The sequence below is a fragment of the Balaenoptera acutorostrata genome, chromosome 20 (assembly GCF_949987535.1).
Source record: "Balaenoptera acutorostrata chromosome 20, mBalAcu1.1, whole genome shotgun sequence".
Taxonomy (NCBI): domain Eukaryota; kingdom Metazoa; phylum Chordata; class Mammalia; order Artiodactyla; family Balaenopteridae; genus Balaenoptera; species Balaenoptera acutorostrata.
Window position 1 is genome coordinate 49,031,898 of NC_080083.1, and position 20,796 is coordinate 49,052,693.

Sequence of the window (20,796 nt, forward strand, 5' to 3'; positions counted from 1 at the left end):
TAGTTGAATAGTTTTGGACAAGCCCTTTAACCTTTCTGTTCCTCAGTTTTCCACGTCTCTAAAATGGGACGGTGGTGATTAGTCTGAAAGGAAGATGCTGTTGCTGTCTTTATTACTGCGCTGGGCAAGGGACTTTGTGCAGCTCTTTCCCTGTTACCAAGGTGGGAGGAAAGGGTAAGATAAAGCACTGTGCAGCCAGGGTGGAGGTCAGTAGCACTGGAGGGCTTCATTATTCAGGGTCCCGTCAGATGTGGGCCTCAGACTAGTGAAGAGAGAGTAGTAGGCTGAGAAAAGGGCTGTTTCTCTCCAACTCTGCTTCCTACCATGTAATGACGTGTGTGGGAAGGAGCTAGGAGAAGCAGTCTGTCTGAGTATCCTGCCTTCTGCCCTGCTGAGCTGCTTTGGAGGTACCCTGAAGTCTACTTTGTGATTCATTTTGTTTTTCCAGCCCATCCTTCCGGAAATCACGAATGTCCCGAGCCCAGAGCTTCCCAGACAACAGACAGGAATTCTCGGGTGAGTTCTCCAGAGCCTGGGTGAGCACTGCTGGGTGTCCGGGTGGGGCTGCAGGCAGTCTGCTTTTGACGGCTGAGTTGGGAAGAGAAGCCAGGGCTGTATTTTAATTCTCGGGCTTGCTGCTCTGAGGTCTCGGGTGACCTAGAGGCTTAAATGGATCACTAACATTGGCCTGTCGAGAAGCCAGTGATTCCTCTCTCCTACTCAGATCGGGAAACTCAGCTCTATGACAAAGGGGTCAAAGGTGGAACCTACCCCCGGCGCTACCACGTGTCCGTGCACCACAAGGACTACAATGACGGTGAGTGCGCCTCCACCCTGCCCCCTGCTGGCCACCTCAGAAGGGACGTGGTTAAAGCTCCTCCAGGAAAAGCCACTGGAGCAGGTGGCCCAGGCACTCCAGGCCCCATGTTTCCTTTATTCCTGAGGAACTGTGCCCAGGCTTGAGGCAGTAGAGTCAGGGTTTAAAAAAAAAAAAAAAAGAAAGAAAAAGAGGGAGGCTGGTATTTGTAGACTGATGCTGCCTCTGGGAACTCTGTCCTTTGTCTGAGTGCACAGCGTGCTCCAGGGCGCCAGCTCTCCAACGCCCTCTTCTGCCTCACGCAGCAAACGGAATGGAGCTTCAAGCCTCAGAGGTTTAGGATTAGGATGCCAAGGAAAATAGATCAGCCGTGGATTGGCCCTGCGAGTGATGTAGGACATAGGGGCCAGCCCTATGCTTTCGCTTTGGCTAGGTTTCCCTAAACCATCTGGCTGCTTGCTAATTCCTGCTTTTGTCCTGATTCTCAGGATGCTTGAGACATTAGCCATTCTGGCACGAGTCAGGTGGGAGGGCAGATAGGTTCTGGAGAGCTCACCCGACTGGAGCTGCTGTTATGGCCCGGTTTGCACATTCAGCCTGTGGCCAGGGGTCTGACTTGCTCTATTCTGGCCCCTGCAACCCTTCAGGCAGAAGAACATTTCCCCGAATACGGCGTCATCAAGGCAACCTGTTCACCCTGGTGCCCTCCAGCCGCTCCCTGAGCACAAATGGCGAGAACATGGGCCTGGCGGTGCAGTACCTGGACCCCCGAGGGCGCCTGCGGAGTGCGGACAGTGAGAACGCCCTCTCTGTGCAGGAGAGGAACGTGCCAACCAAGTGTGAGGAGTGGGCCCTGGCCAGGTGGAGGCTGCCCAGGGGATGCTCAGACCAGCTGCAGGGCGGGAGGCCAGCGGGTCCACCGGGGCTGTTGGCAGTGGCAGCTCTGGCCCATCCGCACCCAGTGGAAGAGCCCGAGGGTGGGCAGCAGATCCCCTGGACCTTAGTCCTCACTCCACTGTTGTGTGACAAGCCACTTCTCTCTGGCCTTTAGTTTTTCCATGTTTAAACTGAAGAGCAGTCTCCTTAATCCCTGACATAATGAGATATTTGGGGGCCTTGGAAGTATGAAGGTATTTAATCAATTCAGATGAACATTTAACCACTATTTTAGCCAATCCTCTGCTTCTCAGGCCTTGGGCCTTAAGGTCTGATTGACCAGGGCACTGAGCCTGTTCCAGATGGGCGTGGAGATGCTATGCTGAGAGATGTGATGATGCCGGGTGAGGGGGCAGCTCGCGCCTCTGTAGGATGAGGCAGGATATCGGTAACTAAGTGCACGAACTCTGATGCTCTTTCCTTCTGTTCTCCTGTAGCTCCCAGTGCCCCCATCAATTGGCGCCGGGGGAAGCTCCTGGGCCAGGGTGCCTTTGGCAGGGTCTATTTGTGCTATGATGTGGACACAGGACGAGAACTTGCTTCCAAGCAGGTCCAGTTTGACCCAGACAGTCCAGAGACAAGCAAGGTACTGCCTTCCCCATGGTCTGACTTCCAATTCCTCCCTCTCAAGAAAATACCTGTCTTGTTGCACAAATTGCTCGAGATGCTACAGGTTGCTTCTCCCATCATTCTTCCTCCCAAGCTCCCTTGCTGTTGACCCTGGCCCAGGGGAGAGATTGGGTATGAAGAACTGAGTTGGTGCCAAAGTACCAAGCAGCCCAAACTGGGAGGTGATGGCCAGTGCTACAAAGAGCAGTACCTGCCCCACCCTCACCAGACATGCCTCTCTTTCCCAGCTCTCAGACCAGGAAGGAGCCTGTCTTTGGAGCTTAGCTTTGGATGTGACCTTCATTCCAGTTGGAGTGGACAAATACAGCGGTTATCTAAACTGCTTAGTTGCACCCACAAACCCGTCTCCCACCCCACTGTCTGCTGTCTTCCAGCATGGGAATGCCACCATCCCAAGGCTTAGCCAGCATTGTGGACAAGGGCCAAACAGTTGAGAGAGTCCCCCCTTTTCTCCAGCTGAAGTTCCCAAGGCAGGCAGACTCCTCTGAGGCCACTGACTAGGGCAAGCTGAGCTGATCCTAGGCAGGTAGAACCAGGGCCCTGAAAGCCTAGGTGACCACTGGGCCTCTCCCCTAGGAGGTGAGTGCACTGGAGTGTGAGATCCAGTTGCTGAAGAACTTGCAGCACGAGCGCATAGTGCAGTACTATGGCTGCCTGCGGGACCGTGCCGAGAAGACGCTGACCATCTTCATGGAGTACATGCCGGGGGTATGTGCCCCTGATGCATGTGGGACACACAGAGAGGACCTCTCCTGGGGCTGGGGGCTGTGGAGGAGGGGTCCCTTTGACATGGGTCTGATTACCTGAGACTCCAGAGGCGCAGGGGGGAAGGTGAGGCAGTGGCAGGACTTGGAGTCAGCAGGCCCTGCGTCTGGCTGCAGTGATGGTGTGGGATGAGAAATGTCCCAGGCTACCCTAACCTGAGGCTTACAGGGCAGCTGCACTGTCTAGTAAGTACCGCCTTTACGTGGAGCAGACAGACCCCGCTTCTGGATTTGGGCCGCCCGTTGCTTGAGGAAAGGACCGTCTCAGCCTTCTCTCGAGCGGCCCGACAGCCCCTAGCAAAGCGCCTGGCACGTCACAAATGGGAATGGGAAGAGTCGCTCCTTTGCCGAATGCTGGGGGCTGGAAGTAGCCTTGCCCCTTCCCACCGCCTTCCTGCAGTGACTCCCTCTGACTCCTGTGGCTTTAGGGCTCAGTGAAGGACCAGTTGAAGGCCTACGGAGCTCTGACAGAGAGTGTGACCCGAAAATACACCCGGCAGATCCTGGAGGGCATGTCCTACCTGCACAGTAACATGATTGTTCACCGGGACATCAAGGGTGAGCAGGGGCAGGCTGTGTGGTCCCCGTGACCTAGTTACTTGGGAACTTTCGGCCTGGTCATTTTGAACTTTCTGAAAAGTGGAACCCTAATTGCTTCCTTGGGGGATTGGCACGAAGATCAGTTAAGCAATTTGGGAAAATACTGCGAAGTGCTCTGCAGATGTTGGCCATGGTGATGATTTGGTGCTGTAGGGCTGAGGCTTCCCGTCACTAGCCTGTTTGCTCTGTGCAGTTCATGTCTAATTCATGGTAGCCTCCCATCCTCCCCAGCAGCCCTTTGACCTGGGAGGGAGAGACAGAGGGAGGATGGTGGAAAGTGCCCAGGGGTCCAGGGTTGCAGCCTATGCCCTTTCATGCCTTAGGAGCCAACATCCTCCGAGACTCTGCTGGGAATGTGAAGCTGGGGGACTTTGGGGCCAGCAAGCGCCTGCAGACCATCTGCATGTCAGGCACGGGCATGCGCTCGGTCACTGGCACTCCCTACTGGATGAGCCCTGAGGTGATCAGCGGTGAGGGCTACGGAAGGAAGGCAGACGTGTGGTGAGCACTGGGGACGTGCTGGGACCCCATCTCCCTGTCTGGGCTGTAGTGGCTCCAACTTAGAAATGAGGCTTGGGGGCTTTGCAGTGTGGCAGGAGGGAGTGAGAACTCGCCTCTGGCCAGCGAGGCCAGGTTTCAGGCTCCATGTGGGCAGAGGCGGTGGTGCCTGCAGCGGTACATACAGCAGATGCGTTGTGTTTTAACTCTGAAGAGCAGCTGTTTTGTTATCGCTGAGAACTTAGGCCATGGAAAACATCCCTGATGTTTGCTGAATCCCTGAAAGAACTAGGATCCAAGGTGAAGGCCTGGATCTGTCTCTCAACAGTAGCAGGCTTCCGCTCCCTCCTAGTGCTCAGGTGGCTTGCATCTGCTCTACCTAACTTCATGTCCATCCTCTGAAAGGGCCTGAAAGTTGTGAGAGCATCACTTCCTCTTAGAATGTTACTGTGGTGGGATGCATAATGGTCCCTGAAGATGTCCACGTACTAATGCCAAAGGGATTAGTAAATGTTACCTTATATGACAGTAAGGCCTTTGCAGGTCAATTTAAGAACTTTGAGATGGGGAGATGATCCTGGATTTTCCAGATGGGCTCAGTATAAGCACAAAGGTCCTTATAAAAGGAAGGCAGGATATCAGAGTGGGCGGTAAGAGATGTGACAAAGGAAACAAGAGGTTGGAGTGACGCAAGGCAGGGGCCATGAACCAAGGAATGCAGGCAGCCTCTAGGAGTTGGAAAAGGCAGTGTAATGGATTCTCCCCTCAGAGCCTCCAGAAGGAACCATCCCACTGACACGTTGACTTTAGCCCAGTGAGACTCATTTTAGACTTCCGACCTCCAAAATGATAATAAATTTATGCCACTAGGTTCGTGGTAATTTGTTACAGCAGCAACAGGAACTAATACCATTATCTCAGAGCTCTTTCTGAACATGCTAAAGTGGTTCTCTTCCCCAGTGTCAAGAAGCACCTGGGTGGGTGTAGGTTGATGAAGCCCACGTGGACGAAGCTGACGGGGCTTTGAAGCCTCTCCTGGCCTTGGGGACCCTCTACAGGGGTGTCAACCCTCAGCTTGGCCCATCCTGCCTCAGTGTGTTCTGGGAAGGGCACCTCCTTTCACCACAGTGGGCAGGGCAGCTGGGAGCCTGGGGCAGGTTGAGGGGGTGACACTGGGGTTCTCTCACCAGGAGCCTGGGCTGCACCGTGGTGGAGATGCTGACAGAGAAACCACCTTGGGCAGAGTATGAAGCCATGGCCGCCATTTTCAAGATTGCCACCCAGCCCACCAATCCTCAGCTGCCCTCCCACATCTCTGAGCACGGCCGGGACTTCCTGAGGCGCATTTTTGTGGAGGCCCGCCAGAGACCTTCGGCCGAGGAGCTGCTCACACACCACTTTGCACAGCTCGTGTACTGAGCTCTCAAGGCCACGCTGTTGCTGGCCGCCCCCTGCTGCATAGGCGAGGGGCTGCTGTGGGGCTCAGCGAAGTTGCTGCTTCTCCCAGGCGAGGCTGTGGACCACGGAGCTGCAGTCCGGCCCGCGTTGTCTGTGCCCTTCTGCTGCCGGGGCCCAGAGCCAGGTAGGGTGGCTGCAGCCTCACGGACTGGGAGCCCCCAGCCTGCCAGACCTGAAGCTCCAGCGTCCCAAGCTCAGCCTGGAGGGGAAGGGGCTAGCAACAGCGTGCGAGGCGCCGTGGGCCCCACCCTCGGGACTGTGTCCTGACACCGCAGTCAGCACCAGACCCCCAGAGAGTCTGGGGGCACAGGATGGACACGAGGGTCTGAATAGTGTTACTTTCATTCAGAGTGTTATTTTGTTTCTCCTCCCCATGTCTGGAGACCGCCAGGGCATCTCTGGGCTGGATGAGCCCAGCCAAGCCTGAGGTAAAGCCCAGCATCCCGCAGCCAATGGAAAGCGGAGGCCTGGGCTGCACTCTCCCTGGAGCCCCAGGCCAGCTTTGCCAGTCCCTGTCCTTTACCAAAGATGAATGAAGCAAATGTTATGCTGCCTTATTCAGGGAAGGAGGAGCCTGTCCTGCCTGCCCCCATGACCCTGACCCCCTCCCACCCTCAAGCAGGGGCCTGAGATGTGGAACTGCCCCCACTGAGCGGGAGACCCAGTTTTGTCAATGCAATTGTCTCTGTTTTACAAGTTGGAGTCACTCTTATGCTGTACCCAGTTTCTAAACTGGAGACTTCGTGTGCCCTCTGGGCTCTGAGTACCCCTGCTGTGGGCTTGGGCCTTGGGCCAGATTGGAAAGAGCTGAAGGTCATGGCCTTTGTGCTCCTGGCCTGGCACCTGTTCCCCTCCTGGGGCAGAAAGGAAGATGGACAACACAGTGAAGGCATCTGAGCCGGCTGGCTACCCTGAGTGGGCCGTTCAGGGCAGCCAGGGGAGTCGTATCAGGCTGTCTGCGGGTCACGACCCGCTAGGCCAGAGCTCTCTCTGATGCCACCGTGTCCAAAACTGCAAAGCTCTGTTCCTCCTTGGCCAGCCTTGCTCATCCCCATGAGGTCTCAGCCTCTTTCCCTTGTTGCTCCTATGGGGGAGGAATGGCAGCAGGGGTCAGGGAGCCAGTATCTCCAAGCAGCTTAGAGTTGGCCTTATTTACCTCAGCCTGGGCGCTGGTCCTTTCTTCCGGCCCCTCCCCTCCAAAAATGTGCCTATTGCTAGAGCTCCTCCCTCTCAACACCCAGTTTCCTTGGGAGTTGTCATTAAAGGAAAAAAAAAAAAAAAAAAAAAAAGCCAGTGCCCAGGGATGGGTGTCTCCAAGGAGCTGGGGATTAGCGCCAGGCAGCTCATTGCCAGCCTTGCCCACTTCCCCACGGGCACCAGAACAAGCCAAAGCCTTCGTTGTATGTTGACGATGCACTTTTATGAATGTAGTTTCTATCGCTGTTTTTAGCCTTTTCACATCATGTAATGTGAGGCCTTGTACTTGTTAATTTATATCTCAGATCATATTTGATGGTTTTTATATATATCAATTCTAGACTGTTACAGGTGATGGACGCCTCAAGAGAGAGAAGAGAAAATGAAAGCAGCTGGTTTTGCAGGAATGTGTGTTGCACGGTGCCAGTTGGGCCTGGGCCCCTCTGTTTCCATCCTTTTTGCCCCAGGGGCCTCTGTCAGGCACCCCCAGCCGGGCGCTCTGAAGACAGTGAGCGTGTGCTCCTGCCTGCCTCCACCTTGGCTCTTGCCCAGGGTGGGGACTGGCCCCTTGCCTCGACCAAAGCTGCCGAGCGGCAGCTCGGCCTCTCCACGACCCCGTCCTGATGGCTGTAGCACTCTTCTTGGGCCCACACCCCCAGCCCCAGTCCCTGACCCCCAACAGGAAACGGCGTGGTGCCGGTGCCGACACGATGAGACGACTCTGTGTCCCAGGTTCAGGCTCTCACAGAGCCCCACCCCCCCGGGGTCTTGCCGCACAGGGAATGTTTTTAAAAATGAATTTGCGAACAAGCCAACAAATCCTACACTCCAAAAAACCAAGACCCTGATTTTTTGTGTGCCAAAAACTGTGGACATGCTGGCTCAGCATCCTCAGGACCAAGCTGTTGCTTAATTTTAATTTATTGTTTTTTTATTAAATAATCCAGATGAAAAGTTGTGGGGCCTAGGGTGGCCTGGCCCAAAGGATCTGAAGGGCCGTCTCCTAGCAGCCCCAGGCTGGCTGTGGGAAGGGCCTGCCACCACTTGCTCATCATTCCGTGGGGTATGTCAGCCTTGGCCAGCCCGACGCGGAGAGGCCAGGGCTGGGGACAGTCCACACTCCACCACGCTCCTGCCCCTCCTGCCCACCCCAGCTCTGTGTCTGTGTCTGAATTGTGGATCGTGCAGAAGAACCTGCAGCCATAGTTATTTTGACTATATCTTGACCGAGGGCTTGCAGTGCAAAGCCAGGCCAGTGTCGTGCATTACTTATAATAAAAGGGATCATTTATACCCAAGGGGTCCTGTGGCAGTGCTTTTGGCTGGGGGGGTGGAGGGAATAGGTGTTTACCTGGGAGAAGCTGGGTACGGCGCCTGGCAACAAGCTTGCCTCCCTTAGCAGATGAGAACTTGAAATGACTCCAAGAGGGGTCCCGGGATGGCGTGACTTGGCTGGTACCACTGCTAGCTCAGAAGTGGCTCCCTCTCTTCCCCCCGTTCCTCGGAGCTCTGCCGAGGGCGGCTCTACCACGGCTGACTTACTGAGGTGGCACTGTCAGCTCACCTGACCCGAGTATCAATGCGGCTCAGTTTCCAGGACCTTTGTGGCGTCCACTGGTCTTCCCAGCCCAGGGAAGGACTCACCTGAGTCGTATCCTTGCAGGGCAGGGATCGGGCACCTCCAGGAGCCACCTCTCTGATAGCTCCCCCAGGGCTATCTGCTGCTGTTGCTTAGCTCGGAGCAGAGAAAGACCATCCTTGTCCCCGTCTGAGGCCTCTGGTACAGACGTTGGACCTGCCCCGAGTGAGGCTCTCAGCAGCCCTCCTCACGCTCTGAGGACCCAGGCTCAGGGTGCCAACTCTGCTTGCTGTTAGCTCTGCCATTTCCAGGGGCAACATAGCACAGTGGCCTGCCCACCTGCCATCGGAGTTTGAGGCCCAGCTCCCTGCCCTGTTCTATGGGCATAAGGTCACTTAGGAACTTAAGGACGTGTATGGGGTGGAGGTAGCAAATCCCCCAGGAGTCTGCCTTCTTGTTCCACCAATTCACAAAGTCCACAGGCAGTTGGGGGGAATCAGGATGGTTGGGTCTGGGGCAGGACAAGCCAGACATCCTGCCTGTATTCTGCTGGGGTGGGGGCGGGGGGGGGGAATCTTAGGTCCTCCAAGCTTGCCTTGTTTGCTCTGTTGTAAACTGTTGTCCCCTCAGAAGAGCAGACGAGCTGTTTCTCCTTAGACTGCTTGGGATGATGACCACGGCTGCCCCATTCCCTGGAGCTTGAAAAAGCAGGAGGAAGAGGACAGATGGGGAAAGGGCACAGAGACTAGGAGACCTTTGATACAAATCGCTGGATCTGCTGGTTCCCACCATGCCTTCCTGAATTCCAGGGCAAAGGGGGTTCAGACAAGGACTTAGCAAAAGGATTGTCTTGTACCCCAACATACTGAAGTGCAGCGAGGCACAGCACCATTACCCACTGACGGCCTGACCTTAAGCAACACAGACTGAGGTGCAAAGTGGAGTTCAGTCATCAGACACTCTGGGTTTGACAGCATGAAGACCTGGCTGGGAAGCACACCCCCTTTTCTCAGGCTGCCCAGTATTCATTCCCCTGACACCCATCACCACCAGCCCCCCACCACCACCAAGGCCAGGAGTGCTTTGGGCTGACCCTGTCCCCCTTCACTTCTGTGTGGTGACTCTGTGTCCTTCCTGCCACAAAACCCCCCATCAGGCCACATAATACAGAGTCAGGATCTGTTGAAACATGTTTAAAATAGGGTTGATTACAACAGTCAAAACCTGCAGAAATGGGAGAAGAAGGAAACGTGACCCTGCCAGCTCCCCACCAGTCTCTGTGGCTCTCAGCCTGGCAGGTGCTGTAGCTTCTGCTGCTTCCGTGGTGTGAGATGGTCCCAAGCCCTAATGGGCATGCCCTGCCTCGCCTTGGGGGGTGGGGGTGGGGGTGGGGGTGGGAGGGCAGGGCTCTTCCACTTTCCCTCCCCTCCCCCACTGGGTCCTGGTGGGCATTTGGAGAGACCCAGCAGGGGGCACCCTGGCTCACCTTCCTGCAGTCTCCATGGCTCAGGACCAGGCTAAGGGCAGAGGTAGATGGGGAGACGTGGGGGCCACACAGGGCCCTGGGTGGCAGTGAGGGAGCTTGGGACCCTGAGGGGGGCATGCTGACTCCTTGCTGGAGAAAAGGCACCTAGATAGGGAAGGTGGGTTGGGGGGCCTTCCCAGGGGGCCGTGGGGTGAGGTGGGGTAGGCTGGAAGCAGCAGGAAGCGGGCTGGTGAGCAAAGCCCAGTCCTGGTTCCCTAACCCCCCCACCCACGGAGAGAGAAGGAAGAAATCCCGGAGCAGAGCCCTGCCCCCAAGACCCTCTGCCGGAGCAAGACGGCCTCATCCCTTTCCCACCCTGCCCCCACCAGGGCCCGGGGTCCAACCTCTCTCCCACCCTGCCCCCTGCCTGCTCCAGGCCCTCGACAGAGGGAGGAGAGAGTGGACGGTGAGAGGGACCTCAGGCTGTCTTGGTGCTGGGGTCCACCTCCTTGTGGGCCCAGAGCTCCTTGTGCTGCTTCCGGCCGAAGCCTTCGTCGTAGTTGCCTTTGCTCTTAAACAGCTGCTGAAAGTGGGGTTTGCAGTAAAATTCCCCGTGCAGCGCCGCGTAGCTGCCCAGGCTGTAGAAGCAGAACAGCTGCGGTCAGGTCGGGTCGGGTCAGGTCAGGAAGGCCAGGGCGGGGGTAGGGCAAGGGCGCACCTGAGCTTGGTGTGGCAGTGCTTGCAGCAGAAGCAAGAGTTGTGGAAAATGAGCTTGTCGGCCACCAGCCGCTCCATGGGGTACACGGTCTTCTGGCAGGCAGAGCAGGTCTCCTTCACCTGGGCGCGAAGGCTGAAGGACTGATCCGGGAGAGACCTCATCAGGGGCCTGACCAGCGACCGGCCCGCCCTCCCGCACACCCCAGCCTCAGGGCCCTACCTTGGAGCGCTGAACCGCGCTGCTGCCACTGCCACCTTTGGCTTCCTGAGGGAGAGGGCAGGCGGGGCAGGGTCAGCTGAGGAGTGCCCCAGACCATCACCAGCCCAGATCCCAGGGACACTCAGGAGGAGGGGAAGGGAGACAGGCAAACACGCCGCTCGGCACGCCTTCACCCTCAGGCCAGACACCTGCAGGGATGGAGTGCCCTCCCACCCGGCTGATCACCTACGTGGGAGGGGGTGGCCTGGGTGGCTCCTGCAGCCTGGAACATGGCTCGTTGGCGGCGATGGAGGCCCCGTGTGGAGCCGCGGCACCCGCTGGGTTCTGCAAGGGGAAGTCGGTTGAGAGGGCCCCACAAGCCCTTCCCCAGCCCGCAGGGTGGGGGTGGGGTGTTTACAGGCAAGGGGCTGGGGGGCCGTGGTTGGGACTTTCCCTAAGTCATTTCCTGTTGCTCTGGGTCTTGCCACTTCCGCCCCTCACCCACCTCCCCCTTGGGCCGCTCGTCCCCCACGCGGCTCCGCAGGGGGCAGGGGTCCCTGAGTGGAACCATGTGTCGGGGAAAGAACAGTTAGCTGGCAGCGGCTGGGGGAGGGGCTCCGCGCAGCAGCCGGAGCGCTTCGCGGACCGGGACCCCGCCTGGAGCGAGGGGAGGTCAGGAGAGGGCGGGCCCGAGGGGGGCGGGGGGGGGCGCGGCCAGAATCCGCTGCCCCGGCCTGACCCCGGCCCGACCCTACCCAGCGCGGGGCCGAGGCGCGGGGGCCCGGGCGCTCCCCGCTCGGCCGACCCAGCCCCTGGACAGCGCTCGCGGGCAGAGCCGCCAGCCCCGCCCGGCCGAGCCGCCGCCCGCGCGCCCCGCTCCTCAGTCCCGATCCCGCGTACCGGACCCCAGACCCGGGATTCCCGCGGGTCCAGCCGAGGGGACCTCGGCCCCGCCTCTGTCTGGAGGCCGGACCCGGAGGGCGGACGCTGGCCTCGGGGCCACGGGCGAGCGCGACGGGTTGAGGCGCTCGGCGTCGGGACCCCGTGGGCGGCGGCCCTCGCGCCCACAGCCCCCACCTGGGCCGCCCGGATTGCGAGCGTGATGCTGGCCCCTCCCCTGGCCTGCCCGCGGGTCTCACCGGGCCCCGACGTGGGCCGCGGGGCGGGGGTCGGTCTCCGGGGAACGCCTCGGGTGCGAGGAGTGCGCGGGCGCGAGCTGCCGCCGCTGCCTGTGGTCCCCGAGCGGCCGCGGCGGCCGCCGCCGCCGCCTTATTGCGGCGCCGCCCCCGCCGGCCCCCGCCCCGCGCCCGCCCATTGGCTCCGCCGCGCCCGGAGCCGCCTCCGGGGCCCCGGCGCCGCCACCGACCCCTTTTCTGCGCTTTGTCTTCCCCTCGCTCGGCATCCCCCGCCTTTGTCTGCCCCCCACGCCCACCCCGCTCTCCCAGCGCTCCGCACCGCCCCTCGGGCTTCGCGCTCACCGTCCTCGCGAAACCGGCCGCCCCGTCGGCCCGCTCCGGACAGAGGCAGGGACCGGAGCTGGAGGACCCGCGCCGCAGGCCTCGGGGCAGGGGCGAGTCCAGGTGGAGATGACTGGGGTCGCGGGACAAATGGCGCTCCCGACGAGGCCCTCGCGGCGGAAAAGATAACCCGGCGCGCCTGGGCCTTTCGCTGCCTCCATTTCCCCGCTCCGTGGGCCCTGCGGCACGAAGGACCCGCGGGGGCCGCCCCGGAGGCCCGCCCAGCGTCCCCGTGCGGCTCCCACGCCCCCTCGGGCGCCGAGTCCTCCCGCCGCCAGGGGCGCCTCGCGCGCCCGCACGGCCGCCGAGGAAGATGGCAGGGGCGGCCGGGCACGCGGTCCGGCCACGCGAGGCTGCGAGGCCCGGCCCGCGCCGCAGGAGGGCCCTGGGGCCTCCGTGTTCGGTCAGCTTCGGCCACCAGCCCTCAGCGCCTTCTCTTGGCGCCCCGGAGAGAGGGAAACCGGGAGCCTGCGGCTGTGGTGCCCAGAGGCTGCCATCCTAAAGCGCTTCTGTGGAGGGGTTTTGAGGGCTTCGTCACCCCCCGCTCCCAGCCCCTGCCGGCACCCCGTTCAGGGAAAGAGATCTCCATCCTTCGAACAAGCAAACCTGGGTTCATCCAAACCTCATTTGACACAGGGAGCGAGGCCTGAAGATTTAAAGTGACTCGTGCAAGTAACAAAGCTGGAGCGGCAGGGCTGGCGTGAGAGGCCAGGCCTCCTGACTCCTCCCACCGCCCCCCGCCCCCCAGGCCAAGCCGGCTGCCTGGTGTCCGGCACTAAGGGTCCCAAGGAGCATCACTCACTTGTGGGGTAGAGCCTCAGCTCTGCGGGGAGCACAGGGAAGCCACCTCCCTGACGCAGCTGGAAGCTGTTTCACGAAGCACAGCCCTAAGCATAGCTTGTTCCCATGCGATGGCAGGAACAGAATTAGTGGCTCAAGAGCGAGGCCCACACGCTTGTCAGGAACAGAACAGCTCATGGCGCTCACCTGGCAGGAGAGCGAGCGAGCGAGTGAGCGGGGCCGCGGGCATCCCCAGCCCCCAGCTGTTCCCTTGGCTGGCTCAGGGCACCCAGGCTGTGCTTCACTCTTCTCCTCAGCCTCCCTCCCTCTCTGGAGGAAGATTTACGTTTGGGTTGAGCTGCAGCCCCCCGAACTCCCTGGATGGGGTGTGTGAGAACTTTAAAAACTGTTAACGGGCATCTTTACCAGCCAAGCTTCCACACCTGTCGTCAGATGCTCACAGGGGGCCGTGGTGATGCAAGAGACGTGAAGCCCTCGGAGGTGCAAGGAGCAGCGCTTGGCTGGCACCTCAGGCCCCCTTGCCCTGCCCAGGATGATCCGCAGCTGAACTGCGGCGGCCCCCACAGAATCAGCCCTTGGGGCGCCGACAGCAAGGTGGAGCAAGCAGATCAGAGGGAAAAAACAAGCTGCCCAGGGTGTTAAGAAAAGGGAACTTGAGGTTTAAAAAAAAAAAAACGAGCTGGCAAGAGGGTTGGAAATAAATGTGACCTGGCCTGCTCACTCCCTCCGCTTCAGGTCTCCCCACGCCCTCCGGGCTGGTACGAGTCCCTTCCCCTCAACCCCTGTAACTGCCCACGGGAAGAGGTTTTCTATTTTTCTTTTTAAAACTGATGTTACAATTTCTGAGGAAAGGGAAAGTGAGGGCATTTGACGGGTTAAAGCAGCTACAGGGAAGAGGGAGGGGCACTTCCTTGATCTGACATTTGAAGTACCCAGGCTAGAGAGGGGCACCCCTCCCGAGAGACCGGTGGGGGAAGGGGCCCGGCTGGGGGGCGCGTGCAGGCTGGGAAGCGCACGCAGGAGCCCGAGGTGAGACTCATCGCCTGGCCCGGACTCCCTGGCTGCCAGCCAGGACGACAGGAAGGGCCGGGCCGGGTCTTAGGTTACCTGCTCTTTCAGTATGAGTCCCAACGGTGAGGAGACACGGAGTCCTGTTCCAGAACAACCCCATCCACCTCCTTTCCTGACAAAAGTGAGCCTCTTCTGCCTGGGCTCCAGTGGCCCAGAAGTGGTCCTGCAGAGCAGCCGGTCTCCAGCACTCAGACCTTTCCAGCCCCAGAGCAGTTTGATGGCCACAGGCTAAAATTAATAGTCTCAACGTTAGATAGTTAAGAGACAAATCCATTACGGGTTTTAAAAGAAATGTGTGCTGTGAGGCTGTCTAGCTAACGAAGGAAGTCACCGCTGTGCTTCCACAAGCACTTGTGGGACCACTCTCAGATGGCAGAACCCGGGGTGGAATGACTCACGTCCGAGCCTGCGTGGCCAACACACAACAATGTCACTCTCCAGTGGATTCTCTGCAACTTTTAATTTGTTCTGGCAATGAAACTAACATGGCATAAGGACTCAGGCCCTCAGGCTAGGCAAAACATTATGGCCCTTGGAGGAAGCACCAAGGCGGCCAGCAGGAGTCGCTAAGACGGACTGTTCGTGGGAAAGGAATGAGCTACAAAGATGAACCAAGGGAAGGTTTCAGGTGTCAGGGCCCAAGCAAAAAGGGGGAGGAGGATGGATTGCCCTAGCCTTAACCTAGTGCTTATAAAGAGACAATACCCTTGCCTTCAGTTATTAGGGAGAGGTCTGAGGGGAGGGGTGTCTTATTGCTTGCCCCTCTGGACCTATAGGATTTGAGAGCAGGGGAGAAGGACGCAACTAGGCTGGTAGGAGAGCCAGAGTGGGAAGAAGTTGCACAGTTTCCTGGGCGGGTGAGTCAAACCCTGGCCTTGGACTTCAGCCGCCACAGCCAGAACAGCATCTATTCCTTCTGAAGAGGTCAGGTCACCTGAGCTCACAGGACTGGGAATGTCAGCTTTCAGGCCCCTACCGATCCCTGGTTGTTGGGATTCCCTCGTGTCTCAAAAGCCTTTGGAGCAGTAAAAAAAAAAAAAAGTTTCCTTCCAGGAATTTCTTTCCCAGTCAGTAAGCAGCCAACTCTCCTGGCAGAAATGTCCCTTCTGCTCAATCTGCCCCCAGGAGGGTGGGAATGCAGCCAGCCCTCAGGAAGGGTCCCGGAGGCTCACACAGCCCGGGATGGAGAATGTGCACCCTCTTCAGAGGCTCAGAACTCCCAGTCGTCCACCTCCAGCTCTTCCAGGTTTGTTACCAGGCCAAAGATTCCACTGTGATCCTGAGACTGGCTGCCTTCAAAATTGGTGATGGGGGTGACAGGACGAAGTAACTCAGGCAAAGCCTCTGAGGCACGCCGCTTGATCTGGGGGAGGAGAGAGAGTTGGGGGTGGATCCTGTTGCTTTGAGTCTCAGGACATCATGGGGCAAGGGACCACGGCCCAGGGACAGATGGGCTGTTGGAGCCAAGAGTCTCTATGGGAGGAAGGAGCAGCGCCTTTAAGGGGCTTTGGAAACACGGTCATTTCTCTGATTTGAAGGGAGGAGGAGAGAATATCTAAAGACCCCAAAGCTAAGGGGACTGAGGGCGGTGGGAACCACAGGCAAGAAAAACCACCAGGGAGCCTTGGGAAAGTGCTACTGTACCTGCTTGAAGAAAGAATGGTTCAGGAGGGTGCTGGCACTTGGTCTGTAGAGGAAGGGATGGAGAGACCAGCATCAGCCCTGTGCCCCGGGTTTCCCAAATCCTGCTGCTTCTACCTTACCCTCAAGTGCCCCCTCTCCTTCCCTCCGCTCACCAAGAAACAACAGCCAGAGCTACCCAGGCTGGCTTCCTAGCAAACCCTGGGCTGATCCCTCCTGCCGAGGGGGCGCTGGACTCCTCCCAGGAACCCAGACTTTTACAGGACAGATGCATCCTCTCGAGCCCGGCCTTGCACTCCAGAGCCCCCTGGGCTCCCCACAAAGCCCACTCCCAGCCCAGCAGATATACCTTACATCCGGGTTACGCTGAAGGCACTGCTCCACAAAGTGGTGGAAGTGGGGTGAGAAGGTGCGGTGATAGGGGTGGGATGGCGTGTCGCCATTGGAGGTCCTGGGGCTGCTGGGGGCCAGGCTCTCACTCAGGCCAGAGTTGGCCACTGAGCGCGAGGTGCTCATGGTCAGCTCCTCGGCAGGGATGGTGCTGGTGTCCAGCAGGCAGGGTACCGTGCCGTTCAGCTTCTCCAGCAGCATCTGGGGAGGACAGAGCCAGGGGCTAGGCTGGAGGGGGCCCCTGGAAGGCCTATAGCGTTTCTTCACAAGTATACTTTTCCCAACACACGAGTGATTCGGGGGGAGTAAAGAAAGAAGTGGAAAACGTCTGACTTTTCCAAAGGAGTGCCAGCCACTGACTCGGCAGCCACACCCCAGCAAGGCCGAACTGACGAGGAAGAGGGCTGCAAAAGAGTACCCGCCTCCACCGCGGCTGGAAGGAAGGGGCTTGCAGTCTCTCCCCCTTTATAAGGCATCAGATCTTTCTAACTGTAGAGCCCTCACCCTAGGGTCAAGGTGGCAGCCAGGTCCTTTCTTTAAAGCCCAGCCCCAGTGTGCCACGCCCGGGTGGGTCCGAGGGGGTTCATTCTGGCCAATTGTCACTGCAGCGGGCTGCACAGGAGCAGTGCACCCAGGGGCGGGCTAGGCCTGGGCAGCTGTTCCAAAGCCCTCAGACTCCACACCTGTAAAAGCAGCCCACCTTGGGGACTGCTGTCCTCATGGACCTCATGAGCTGTTCAAGGCAGAAACCTGGAAATCCTTCTAGAGCTGTGCTGTCCAGTGTGGGAGCCACCAGCCACATGTAGCCATATATATACATAGAGAGAGAGAGAGAGAAAGAGATTTTTTTTGGTTGTTTCTGGCCATGCCGCTTGGCTTGCAGGATCTCAGTTCCCTGACCAGGGATTGAACCTGGGCCCCAGCAGTAAAAGCACTGAGTCCTAACCACTGCACTGCCAGGGAATTCCCATAGCTATTTATATTTATTTAAATTCAGCTTAAAATTCAGTCCTCAATCTCACTGGCCACAGTACTCAATAGCCACAGGTGACTAGTGGCTACCATGTTGGACAGCCCAGGTACAGAACATTTCCATCACCTCAGGAAGTGCTCCTGGACACTGCTGTTTCTGCATCCGTATCTTGTTTACCTAAAAATGGCCTTTTAAGTCTTCCCTGAGCATCTGTTTCTGTCTTATTTAGATTTTCTAGACTCCTTACCTAGATAGATTTCCATACCCTCCGAACTAGTCTGCCAGAACTAATCCATCTGCGAGAGTCATCTTTCTAAAATATGTATCTGATACTATCACTCCTATGCTTAAAAGCCTTCAGCAATTCTCCACATGCTTTGGGACAGAAACCAAACACCCTGGCGTGGCACACAAGCAAAGTCCTTCGTGATCTGCCCTTGCTTCCTTCTCCAACCACGTCACCTAGCAGCCCCCCAGAAGCACCCGTACTTCAGCCATTTACAACTACCTGCTCTTCCCAGATCCTGTTCTTTCTTGACTCTGGGTCTTTGCACATGCTGCTCCCTCTGCCGAAAAGAGTTTCCTTCCAGTTCCCATTCTTCACACAGTTAATTCCTATTTGCCGTCAAGTCTCAAGGGTCACCTCCTCCCAGAAGCCTTCCCAGATCCCCTCCTCTAGAGCTGCCCTTTGGCCGTTCTCTAGCTGCTCCTCTCCCCACAGGGCAAGCAGTCTGTGGGTTCAGGGAGAGGCTGACTCAGAGCCTACACGCCCGCCCCCACCCTCTCTCAGGTCTAGATCATGCTCCAGGTACTTGGGACCCAGGTAATCCTTGCCCAAATGACCCAAGTCCACTTCCTGGACTTGATAAGACCTGGATAACCCTCTTCCCTGGGTCTGTCTCCAAGGGTAGACGATGCCACTAGCTGCGTGTATGCCTAGAAGCCAAGGGCGGTGGTTAAAAGGGGCACGAACAGAAGTAGAACTTGCAGGCTGGAGGCTGCAAAGGTATTGACTGGAACGTGGTGGCACAGAACCTGAGAAGCCTAAGAATTCTAAATGAGAAACTGGCCTTCCAGGCATATGGACCAAGGTAAGAAGACAGAACATATTTTATAAATTTATAAAACTCTGTTAGCTTAATTTATATGTTTTAAATAGACACCTGGTGTGTGGGCTCCAGGCCGGAAATTGTGAGCCCACCCCCCGAGGCTCCATTACCACCACAGACACCACTGACAGAAGTAAACAGTTAGACAACTATCTCCCCACTGGTGGGGCTCTTGAAGGAAGGAACTGAGTCTTTCATCTTAGTGTCCCAGGCTGGTGTCCTGAGTGTGGCCGCTCCTCAGCAAGTGTTTGTGGAAGGCAGACAGGCAGGCAGGCAGAAGGAAACCCCTGGGCTGCAGGCTCACCTGGGTGGCAGGCATGTCCTTAAAGGGGACGTGGCCATTGGCTAGTTCACAGGCCGTGATTCCCACACTGTAGATGTCAGACTTGGCATCGTAACCCTGAAGATTCTAAATCAGGAGAAAAGAGCCACAGGTCACTCCACACTGTAGCCTTGGCCATTGTTCTTAGAGAAAGAAGCGGGTGGAGCAAAAACTGGGGAGAGGAAAAGAAGGCCTGTCCCCAAATCGGGACCAGCTGCTGAGACTTTCCTCGCCTGCACTACTGAGGGGTCAGTGCTGTTTCAGAAGGAACGAACGTCTTGCTGATGCTATATGGGAGGAGGAGGAAGTGCTCCTGCCTACGACAGGGATGCGGGGAGCACCAAACGCTTCCCAAATGCTCGTTCTTCCCAGGAAATGGCAGCACCTTTGAAGGGAGCCTCAGGCGCAGTTTGGGACCCTCCCCGGGGGCGGGGGGGGGGAGCGACATCACCTGCCAAGGGCGTGGAACACCCGTGCGAGAGGCGTCCCAGTTCTACCTGCCACCAGGGAAGCCCTCCCTCTAGGAACCCCCACCCCCAGAAATTCCTGAAGGCCTCCTTGGGGAATCACGAGTTGGTGGGGGAATGGGGGCTCCTTGAGACCCAGTTCACAGACCTGCTGGAGGACCTCTGGGCTGAGCCACGGCAGAACCTTGATACTGTACTTGGGAAAGTCGTGGACCACACGCTGCCGCTGCCCGTGGCTGATCATGCTGAGGTTGCTGCGTAAACCAGAGAGGTAGACCTTCCCATCCGCTGAGATCAGAACGTGGCTGGCTTTGACACTCCTGGGGGGCGGGGAGGGGGTCACGGGGCAGCAGGAGCCCCTCACACCACAAACCTTTGTCTTCACACACTAGACCCAGTCAGCTCTCTCCCCGGCAGGTGTGTGTGTGTACTATACGCATATACATACATATATATATACACAAACACGCATTTTTATGAAAATTTTCAAACATACACACACAAAAAAATAGCATGACCCCATTTACATATCACCAGACTTTAAAACTTATTTATGTTTTGTTAAAGTTCTCTTTTATGCTTACAGACCACTGCTTCCTCTACCATCTACTGCCTTTAATCTGTACTTTCTGTTTGTAGGTATTCTCGGAAGTGTACTGTTTTTTCTCACGCGTTTTCTATTGACCTAATGGTACTGTGTTATGCAGCCCATTCTTCAGTGTTATGTTTCCAAGATCCATCTGTGTTGCCAACTGTGTACACCTAATTGTTGCTTCTAAATGCCACCTGCACTCTGGGGTGGGGTCTAACACTTACTAATCCATTCTTCCAGGAAGGACACTCGTGCTGCCTCTCATCACCACAAATATGAACAAAGATGTCCACATACCTGTCCCCTGATGGGCCTGTGGGAGGGTTTCTTTGGGGTATGCACCCAGAGGCAGCACTGATGGTCCTGGTTCCGAGTGACCCTGACTGGCTGTGTTGGGCCACCTTCCACTATCCGGACGGGAGACCCACCTCTTCACCGCACTGGTCCTCACCCAGCCTCTGAATTACAGCCAGTCCCACGGGTATAAGGTGACATCCTCCTATTTTAATTTGATTTTCTGATTCTTGCTAGATTTGAGTGTCTGTTCATATGACCATTAGTCTTTCGGGTTTTCTTTTATAAACTCCATATCCTTTGCTCATCTTCCTATTGCTTTGCTATCCTTTTCTTATTGATTCACAAAATTTCCTTGTTACTAATCTCCTGTGTGTTTTAGACAAAACTAACATCTTCCACGCTGTAACTCCTTTCTTAACTTTGTTCCTGGTGTCCTGTATTGGAGAGAAAGTTTTAATCTTGATATTATCGATTCCATCCATTTTTTGCCTTATGTTTTGTGCATATAAAACATTTAGAAGTTATGGTATGCCTCAGGTCACAAAAATATTTCCTCGCATTTCCTTCTATCTAAGTCTATAGTTTCCATGTAGGCCTTTAATCAATCTGAAGTGCTCCTTTGTATGTGGAGTTAGGTAGGGGTCCTAGTTTTATTATCTTCCCTACCACAAGCCGCTTTTCTGGACACCATCTACAGAGCAATCTGTCTTCTCCCGAGCCTCCCAGCATAGGGCTGACTCCAGGGCACACCCCAGT

At 57.1% G+C, this 20,796-nt stretch overlaps 2 protein-coding genes across 19 annotated transcripts in view; one reads left to right on the forward strand and one right to left on the reverse strand.

Annotated features, from left to right (window-relative positions):
* MAP3K3 (mitogen-activated protein kinase kinase kinase 3) overlaps window positions 1-7,255 on the forward strand; it is a 60,725-nt gene extending 53,470 nt beyond the window's left edge. For 2 of the 3 annotated variants that reach the window (XM_057536205.1, XM_057536206.1), the window contains 8 exons: window positions 449-516; window positions 725-817; window positions 1,465-1,656; window positions 2,191-2,339; window positions 2,960-3,091; window positions 3,576-3,705; window positions 4,071-4,248; window positions 5,436-7,255. In XM_057536205.1, coding sequence (XP_057392188.1) covers window positions 449-516; window positions 725-817; window positions 1,465-1,656; window positions 2,191-2,339; window positions 2,960-3,091; window positions 3,576-3,705; window positions 4,071-4,248; window positions 5,436-5,664 — 1,171 coding nt within the window. In that variant the 3' untranslated portion in view covers window positions 5,665-7,255. The remainder of the gene's footprint in view (window positions 1-448; window positions 517-724; window positions 818-1,464; window positions 1,657-2,190; window positions 2,340-2,959; window positions 3,092-3,575; window positions 3,706-4,070; window positions 4,249-5,435) is intronic. The other variant, XM_057536207.1, reaches the window with a different exon arrangement.
* Window positions 7,256-9,657: 2,402 nt separating this feature from the next.
* Window positions 9,658-20,796, reverse strand: part of STRADA (STE20 related adaptor alpha) — a 34,266-nt gene continuing 23,127 nt past the window's right edge. For 14 of the 16 annotated variants that reach the window (XM_057535840.1, XM_057535835.1, XM_057535837.1 and 11 more), the window contains 11 exons: window positions 19,300-19,471; window positions 18,667-18,771; window positions 16,240-16,481; window positions 15,894-15,936; window positions 15,505-15,612; window positions 14,286-14,477; window positions 13,180-13,364; window positions 11,111-11,205; window positions 10,882-10,926; window positions 10,663-10,802; window positions 9,658-10,582 (listed from right to left, as the gene is read on the reverse strand). In XM_057535840.1, coding sequence (XP_057391823.1) covers window positions 10,517-10,582; window positions 10,663-10,802; window positions 10,882-10,926; window positions 11,111-11,205; window positions 13,180-13,364; window positions 14,286-14,477; window positions 15,505-15,612; window positions 15,894-15,936; window positions 16,240-16,481; window positions 18,667-18,771; window positions 19,300-19,471 — 1,393 coding nt within the window. In that variant the 3' untranslated portion in view covers window positions 9,658-10,516. Of the gene's footprint in view, window positions 10,583-10,662; window positions 10,803-10,881; window positions 10,927-11,110; window positions 11,206-12,974; window positions 13,024-13,179; window positions 13,365-14,285; window positions 14,478-15,504; window positions 15,613-15,893; window positions 15,937-16,239; window positions 16,482-18,666; window positions 18,772-19,299; window positions 19,472-20,796 lie in introns of those variants that run through there. The other 2 variants (XR_009006285.1, XM_007175766.2) reach the window with 2 other exon arrangements.